Raw genomic sequence first — 8,708 nt, forward strand, 5'->3', positions numbered from 1 at the left:
GTTTTGTTAACAAAACTTATGTTGACACCCAAAAGTCGACAAAACAAAAATCGCCAAAGGAGTTTACTTGCTGCCTCTGTCAACAGATCATGTCCACATTGTGGGCACGATCATCAACAGTGTGAGCAATGCACTGTAGATAGATATCCCACACTGTAGTGTTGTGGGAAGGCAGAGCTGATTGCTGTGCATCTTGGGAGGATTCCCTCCAAGTTCTCATATAGCCTCCTCAGCTGCTGGGAGCGGCATTGTGAGTAGCTCTGTGAGTGATCCGTGCTGAGGAATATCAAAGCAGCACACCAGTTACCCTCCCTACTCTGCCCCCGTCCACCCCACGAGACTGCCACTGTGTTCCTAGTGCAGGGCAGAACAGGAGCATTCTGATGATTTGCTCTTTTTTCCCCAAATGAAGCAGCACACTCAGCTGTCAGATACTTCCTGTAGCTTTGAAAGGGGAGGGGGTGCATGCCTGCAGGGCAGCAGAGCTCAAAACACTGAACAGAGTGATCATGGCAGACATTGGGGGATACTGGTGGAAGCTAGTTCTGTCGACAAAACAAACATTGTTTACACTGGCTCTTTCTTGACAATAAAGGGATGGGAAAATAAAGTCTCATAAGGGTGGAAGTTTTTTGTCTCTGAAAGTGGGCGTTTTTCCCGACAAGTTGCATTACAGCATGTATACTCACTGTTTTGTTGCCAAAAGGCAGTTTTTGGCAACAAAACTTGATAGTGTAGACAAAGCTTAAGGCTGCAATAACCCAGCAAAGCATTGACACAGTTCTCTGAAAGGTGACGGAGAATTCAGGCTGGTGTTGAAAAGTGTCCCTCTCTCCGCACTTGCTCGATGGAGTGGGCGTGCCCTCTGCATTAACACATGTCAGTAAGATTCTTAGGCTAGCAAGGCCTGTAGGTCTGCTGTTTTCAGACACGGAGAGTGACCAAACCTGTGGGATTTATGGTAGGTGCTGTTGCAAAGGGAGAGGCCTGAGCTGACATGGTTGCAGTCGGAAGCCTAACTTCACTGAAATTCCAGAATGACCCACAGTCACAATGAGCTGATGGGCAAATGACCTGACATCTGCTCTACCAGCAGAAAGCCGGGGCTGTGAATCAGCTAACCAGTGCTGGGAGCAATGGCGGGGGCCGGCTCTGGCTGAGCTGGGGAACCTGGCCCCAACACTTGTGAATGCCACCTTTACCTCACAAACCATCATTATATTAATGGAACAGGTGTTGCCTGTCTCTCTAGGCTGCATTGTCTACCCTGAGCACTTCCAGGAGATGATGTGTACCATCTGCGATGGCTGGGAAGTCCTCTATGACACAATGTCTGCCTCCTTTGGTGGTAGGTCTTCCCAACTGCAGCAAAGGTAATGTGTTCTGTAACCCAGTGGATCATGGCATTTCTGAAGTGCTGTAGGTAGCTGGAGGCCGGGGACAGACTGCTGCTAGTAACATCCATGGAATTGTTTGAAAGGGAGCCAGCGGTGAGAACAGCCAGTGTGATGGTGACTCTCACACATGGCCTTGGCATAGCTCCTCTACCGGCTGCTCTCACTCCCCCTTCAGCTCACTGGAGTTTCTCGCTGGCTTTAGAGGCTAACCTGTGCCTTTGAGGTCAAGGAAGATCATGTGAGGCTCCAAGCCTGGTGTGGAGTACCTCTGCTTCCATTTCCCCAGGTGCCTCATGAGGTGGTCGGTTACTATGCAGTAAACCCTCCCTTGTGCTACTGTCTGTCACTTCTCATGCGTGTGCTGTCTCCTTAGCAGTCCTGTAAACCCAGCCTCACATACACGGCACATCATTACCTCAGTGCTATTTTGCTGTTTAAGAATCTGCCCCTTAACTTGCTTCTGCCATGACTAGCTTGAGCACCTGTGACAGTGCTAATTCTGTAGCCAGGCACCATTGGAGGGCTCAGGGCCCAGCATGCTCATGGAACTTAGGTCAATGAAATAGCAACTCTGGGAATCCCTTCATTTCCCCTCTTTCACTCAAGTCACTTGCTGAGCACCCAAAGGGGTAGTTATAACTCTGAGCTGTGGGTAGGAAGTCCCTTGCACAGTGCATGCTGAATGGGCTGCCACTCACAGCCACAGCTGAAATAAAAATGGAAGGTTTAATTGCATCAGTGTAAAATCTGCGTCCTACAGAACCATGCTAAGTGCATCTCCTGCACCCCTTAGGGAGGTAGCTTCAGTGAGAGCCTTATTACACAACTGGGAAAAGATACCCTGCCAGATCTTCTACCTTCTCCTCCAGGGCCCTGGCACAGGGACTGCAGCAGGTAGGTGGAAAGGCCCAGGCCATGGCTACACTTACAGTTCTGCAGCGCTGGTAGTTACAGCTGTGTTCATACAGCTGTGTAGGGCCAGCGCTGCAGTGTGGCCACACTGACAGCTACCAGTGCTGCAGTGTGGCCACATTTGCAGCGCTGTTGGGAGTGGTGCATTGTGGGCAGCTATCCCAGCATTCAAGTGGCTGCAATGTGCTTTTCAAAAGACAGGGGTGGGGTGGAATGTGACAGGGAGCATGGGGGAGACAGAGAGAGTGGATTTTTGGAGCTGACACTGTTCTCAGCTCCCTGCCTTGCAAGTTCTAAGGACTGGAAGATACACAGTGCCTACCTTCAATCATTTTAAAAGTTTTGACCTTTCCCCCACCTGTCTCTTATTCACTAAATGCTAATTATGCACTCCTAAATAGCCGTCAGACCATATAAACAGTTGCTCAACATTACCCCTCCCCCCTCTCTCCTCAAGCAAACAGCTTTGAACATTCCAAAGCAATTCTCCTGCCTTCGCTGGCTCGCTCGCTGGAGCACAGAGCAGCAAGTAGCTACGGGAAGATCGGAGTTCAGCCATTCTTCTGGTTTGTTGTGGACAGGAATTCTAGGATACCTCCTTATGCCCCGGAGGCCAATAAAAGCGCTGATGGTGTCCACACTTGCTGACCAGCGCTGCATCACCAGCGCTGGAATCGCTACACCCGAGGCAGACCAGGTGTACAGCCAGCGCTGGCCCTACACAGCTGTACGAACACAGCTGTAACTACCAGCGCTGCAGAACTGTGCTTTGCAAGTGTGGCCACATCCTGAGTTACAGTGCTGTAACCCCCTCACCAGCGCTGCAACTCTCCAGTGTAGCCAAGCCCCCAGTTGTATTATTCCATGTCTCTCTGCAGCAGGAGTTAGGCTTTGCCTACACTACAAAGCTTTTAGCAGTACAGCTGTGGTGACACAGCCGTGTTGCTAGAAGTCGGGCAGTGTAAATGCTGTTTGGCACTTTTGCCGACAAAATACTTCCACCTCCTATGAGCGTTGTTGTCAGGAGAGTGCTCCTGCTGACAACTAGCCGTTTACACTGCCATTTGCCATCGCACAACTTTTGTCTTTTGAGAGGGGCTTTTTAAAGCACTTGTGAATGACAAAAGTTTTGTCATTCAATTGGCAGTGTAGACAGCCTTAGAGCACTGGATAATAAGCCTTTTCTAATGTCCTAAGCACAACCAGTTTAAATTGTCCATCAACCTTGTAGTTATATTAAAAGGGCAGATGGTGCAGATGTGTGTTCCAAGGAGCGTCAAGTCATGGCAACAGCTTTTGCTTTTGTGTAACACTTAGAATGGGATACTTGGCCTAGGCTGGGTGAGCTGGTCCACTGATGGGTCAAATGTCAGTTGGCTCCCTTCTATTTGGTCATGATCAAATATTCCTGCAAGAATGTGCTGATGTAGGTGGCAGCCTATCTCGGTGATTCCAGCGTGGTGCCATTATTTCATTTTTTTAGAACTTCATTTCATTGTGTTGCACTTTTTGTGTTAAAATACCTCAGTTCAGTAACTTGTTTTTTGTAATTAGGCCTTGGAGTGACCATAAAGTCTTATTTTTTTTATTACTGTTCTAAGAAATTAGGGCTTTAAAGTAGTGGCCATTTTTGACATTATTTGACCAATCAATTGACCTATGATTTTTGGGCCAGTCAAACACTGAACCCTAACTCCGCCTTTGCCCATGCTTGTGTAGATTCTGTGTTTCTTGACAGTTTGCAAACAAAGCCTTCTTGTTTTCAAAGCTGTTCAGAACATATAGAACAGTTCAACACTGATCATCCTATTCTGGCTATTCACTACTTTCTTCTGTTTAAACCTGAATGAGGGAGGAGGGAACAAGGTCAGAGATCTTTAAAAGCAGCTTTATTGTCTGCTAGTTGCTGATCAAAGGTTCTGGCCTTGGGGTTGAGTTTCAGGGTCCACTTCATGTCATGCGCTGGATGCATGACATAGAACCAGGCCATGTTTGACAATTCCTGGATGCCAGGGGAGCTGAGGTTCTCGTACTGAACTGATGCCTGCAAAAAGAACAGGGGAAGAAGCCTTCACTGGCCAGAACAAGGGCTGCTGAGTCATTTTACATGTTACAAAGAAGACGCAGGAGGATATGTTCAATGAGTTAAGGCGTGGCTGCGAGAGTGACAAGATGGAGCTCAGCGCATGGCAGATTGCACTATCCGACAGCCTGCACGAGGATAATGAGGACAGGAGAGCATGCAGGGAACACAAGAGTGATGCACAGGATGAGATGGTGCGGATTATTAGGGAGCGAACAGACATGTTGAGGCATCTGGTTGAGGTTCAAGAAAGTCACCTGCTGAACCTGCTGCCATTATTGCCCAGTTCTACATCCTCCTCCCCAAAATGTCCTAGGATGGGGGAGAGGGAAGAGGGCAGGCAGTCCAGTATCCCTTGCACTCAACTCCAGGGGAGGGTACAAGGACCAGAAGGCAGCCATTCCCACACCTTTAATTGTTACTGAAGTGCAATTGTATGCAAGCTTTCCTTGTTTCTTCCCCCACTCCCAGTGTTATCAGCCCTTTTGCCCCAGGGTATCTTACTTTTCTTTGCTGTCTCTGTGTGTTTCTGAGCATAATAAAACTTAATGGTTTGAGGAGAAAAGGCTCTTTATCCATTCAGCACACTGGTTAGTGGGGGTGGAGTTTACAGGGTAGAAAATGCAATGAAGGGGACAACTTGGTAAAGAACAACACACATAAGTATAACATTACTGTGGGTCATTGCTGAAACTAGTTTTCAAAGCCTCACGGAGACTCAGATCCCCTCAATGTGCTCTTGTTATTGCCCTGGTGTCTGGCTGCTCAAACTTGCATCTGACCCAACCCCGCAGTAAACTTTTCTCCCTTTGTTTCACAGATATTATGGAGCACACAGCAGGCAGCAACAACAATGGGAATATTGCTTTCACTGAGGTCTAACCTAGTAAGCAAACAAGACCAGTGGCCTTTTAAATGTCCAAAGGCACATTCCACCACCATTCTGCACTTGATCAGCCTGTGGTTGAATTGGTCCTTACTGCTGTCCAAGCTGCCTGTGTATGGCTTCATGAGTCATGAGAGCAAGGGGTTGGCTGGGTCTCCCAGGATCACAACTGGCATGTCAACATCACCAATGGTTATTTTCAGTCTGGAAAGAAAGTCCCTGCTTGCAGCTTTCTGAACAGACTGGAGTTCCGAAAGATGTGCACATCATGCACCTTTCCCGACCATCCCACATTGATGTTGGGGAAACGGCCCCTGTGATCCACCAGCCCTTGCAACACCATTGAGAATTATCCCTTTCAGTTTATGTACTCTTTGGTAAAGTGGTCTGGTGTCAAGGTAGGGATATGTGTTCCGTCTATAGCCCCGCTGCAGTTAGGGAACCCCATCGCAGCAAAAGCAAAACCACCTGCACATTGTCCAGGGTCATTACCCTTCTTAGCAGAAGTCTATTGGTTGCCTTGGCAACTTGGATCACAGCAGACCCCATGGTAGATTTACCCTCTCCAAATTGATGCCCCACTGGCAGTCTGGTGTTGCAAGCTTCCAGAGAGCTATCGCCACTCGCTTCTCAACTGTCAAAGCAGCTTTCATTTTAGTATTGCTGCGCTTCATGGCTGGGAGAAGCTCTTCGCACAGTTCCATGAAAGTTCCATTCAAAAGTTCTGCAGCCTCTGCTTGTCATACCATAGCTGCATAAACAACGTGGTCCCACCAGTCAGTGTTTGTTTCCCAGGCGCAGAAGCGGTGCTTCACCATGGCAAGATGATGTGCAACTGTCGCCAGCATCTGCAAATTGCTCCAGTCCATGGCTTCCAACAGGGCTGCTTGCGTGGCATCACATTGTTCCATGCAGTGGCTCCTGCTTCAACTGAGTAAATACTGCAAGATAAGGTGCAAGGTGTTTGTAATGCTCACGGCAGCATTGTACATCTGAGCAGGATCCATACTTATTGTGCTTTGGCATCTGCGCAGGTAACCCAGGCTTAGGAAAAAGGGCAAAAAAAGGCTTTGTTTCTTTGCGTTGATTTCTGGGACAGAGGGAGGGAGGAAGGGAAGTAATTGCATCATGGGAGGCTAACGCCATGTTCCCATAACCACTCATGCAAATGTTTAGGTCCCATGAGGTATTGCAAGCCCAACACAACATTCCATTCGGCTCCATGCATGGTGGGATAGCTACCCACAATGCAGCACTCCATATGTCAATGCAAGCGAAGATGTGCTCTGCTGACACAATGGTGGGGACATGCAAGATTGACTTGCTTAAATCGGAGGCTCCATGTTGATTTACGTAAAATCAGCCTAACTTTGTAGGGTAAACATACCTCGAGTTGCATGTAACACCCGTTCTAAGGGAATAAATCCCTAACCAGGACACTGCTTTTTGCCCATTCACCAGTAGGTGGCACCACAGCCAAACAAGTGTTAGTTACAGTTTGCCAGGCAGAGGCACCCAGGACAAGATGACCGGCAGGGTGAAATACAAGTGTGATATATGCAGTACTCTAGGAAAGAGAGAGGGAGCTCCCTCCAGTGGGTGAGGCACATAACTGGGCGTTAGGATTTCTGGATTCTAGTCCAGGCTTTGAGCGGCTGCCTGTGCAACTTGCATAAGCCACATGCAGATGTTGTTCCAAGAGGCGCAGGTTCAGAATTCTGGGGCCTGATTTTTAGACATGAGCAGCCCCAGCTCTTCTGACCACCTGAGGCATCCAAAATCAGAGGCCATCCCTGAAAATGTTAGCTGTAACTTCATGCCTCGCTTTCTCCTGTCTGTAAAGAAGGACATTGGGTACCTGTACCATGTATACTGAGTAATTGCTCCATCTAGATGTGAAATGTTTAAAGTATCCTCTCCCCCCCGGCCCCCGCAGCTCTTTTAGGGCATTTGCTCTTTCCACAGCTAACTTCTAAGCAGCAAACTCTCTGTGGCAGACCTATGTTTTGTACCGCATGATCTGCTGTCTCTGGCCACATGACACATGGACGGACGGACAGACAGACAGACAGACAGACACCCTCCTGCAGTCCTGACAGCAAGGAAACTTGGGAGCCAAGATCTGCAAGAGTGATTGGTCACTTTGGGTGCCCAAACCAACAACCCTTAAAGGAGCCAGATTCTCAGGAAGCCCTGAGCCTGTGGCCCTTTAAAGTGGTCTTAAGCATCCCAAACCTCAGTTTCCTTCACAGAAAGGAGACCAAAGTAACGAAGGGAGTTTCCCACCTTGGCAGTTTTCCTGGTCTTCCCGATGTGCTTGGACAATGTGGCTGCATACTCTCCTACAGTGAGCTTGCAGGTGCTGAGCCCAATGTCTTTGCCTGCGTATTCCTCTGCAGTGATCCACTGCAGGCCCCAGGTGAACAGCAGCCATCCAGTCCAGGGGAGCCTCTCCCATTGGTAAAGCTGTATGGGACGGAGATTGTGAAGCAAACCTGATCCGTTCAGAGACGCCTGCCCACACCATCTTGTTTGCGTTAGCCTAGTGGTCTGCAGGGCCACCGCTGGAGTGCGGAGAGCCCTGGAAATGGGTGTGTCTCTTTACACACAGCCAGGGCCAGTGGAGAGAAAGACCCAAGGGAATGAGAGGAAAGGCAGCAAGCCCCATATGAACTGACTTGAACTATGTTTACAGCAAGGGTTAATGCGTCCCTGATGTCAGCCAGTGCAGTGCGTGGTGCTCAGACCCTGGCACACAACAGCAGGTTCCTTTACATGCGCATAGTTCCCTGCAGAGGCTGTAGGTGATTTGTCTGACTAGCATACAAAGCTTGAGGAGGTGGAAGGGAACCAATGCTTCCTGGCATCCCCCAGATTAACCTCCTACGCCCATCTCTGCTCCAGTCTGCCACAGAGTTGGCAGGGGGCTTCCCACCTTCCTTCCAAGGGAAGGGGAGAGACCATTACTCCCCGATGAGCAAAGCCTAGCTCAGCCTAGTGGCTCACTTCCCTTCCCCATCCCTGAGAGAGCCTTTTAGAAGGTTTAAAGTGTCTGAAAAAAGTTGGGGGGGTCTCCCATAAACCCAACTGAAATAAACGGTCATCCACTGTACAAACCCTTTGCCACTTCTGTACACGTGTATGGCATCACCATGGCATTCAGATTTTAGCTCATTAAACTATTTATACCGATGTGCTGTTATTGTTTTTAAATAAGGCAAAAGGGCTCACCCACATTAATAGCATAACATATATCTGTGAGTTTGAAGTTCAGTGAGATTCAGTGGGGCTGGGGGTCTGTCGAGGAGGGTGTCTCAGAGTAAAGGGGGCTGCAGACTTCTCAGGGATCTGGGGCTGCAACGAGTTTCAGAGGGTTTTCTCTGGAGTTTGGGGGTCTCTGGGGCATAAGTAGGTGCTTGGGGCCAAAGCC

General features: G+C 48.9%; 1 protein-coding gene across 1 annotated transcript; it reads right to left on the reverse strand.

Annotated features, from left to right (window-relative positions):
- Positions 1-3,719: 3,719 nt before the first annotated feature.
- On the reverse strand, positions 3,720-7,879 carry NMRAL1 (NmrA like redox sensor 1; the record flags this gene model as incomplete). The annotated part of the gene is made up of 3 exons (XM_050968696.1): positions 3,720-4,378; positions 6,288-6,304; positions 7,505-7,879. Coding segments are annotated over 3 exons (594 nt in total), but the record flags the coding sequence as incomplete, so codon positions are not given.
- Positions 7,880-8,708: the final 829 nt, after the last annotated feature.

This window comes from Gopherus flavomarginatus, chromosome 9 (genome assembly GCF_025201925.1).
Source record: "Gopherus flavomarginatus isolate rGopFla2 chromosome 9, rGopFla2.mat.asm, whole genome shotgun sequence".
In the NCBI taxonomy this organism is placed as follows: domain Eukaryota; kingdom Metazoa; phylum Chordata; order Testudines; family Testudinidae; genus Gopherus; species Gopherus flavomarginatus.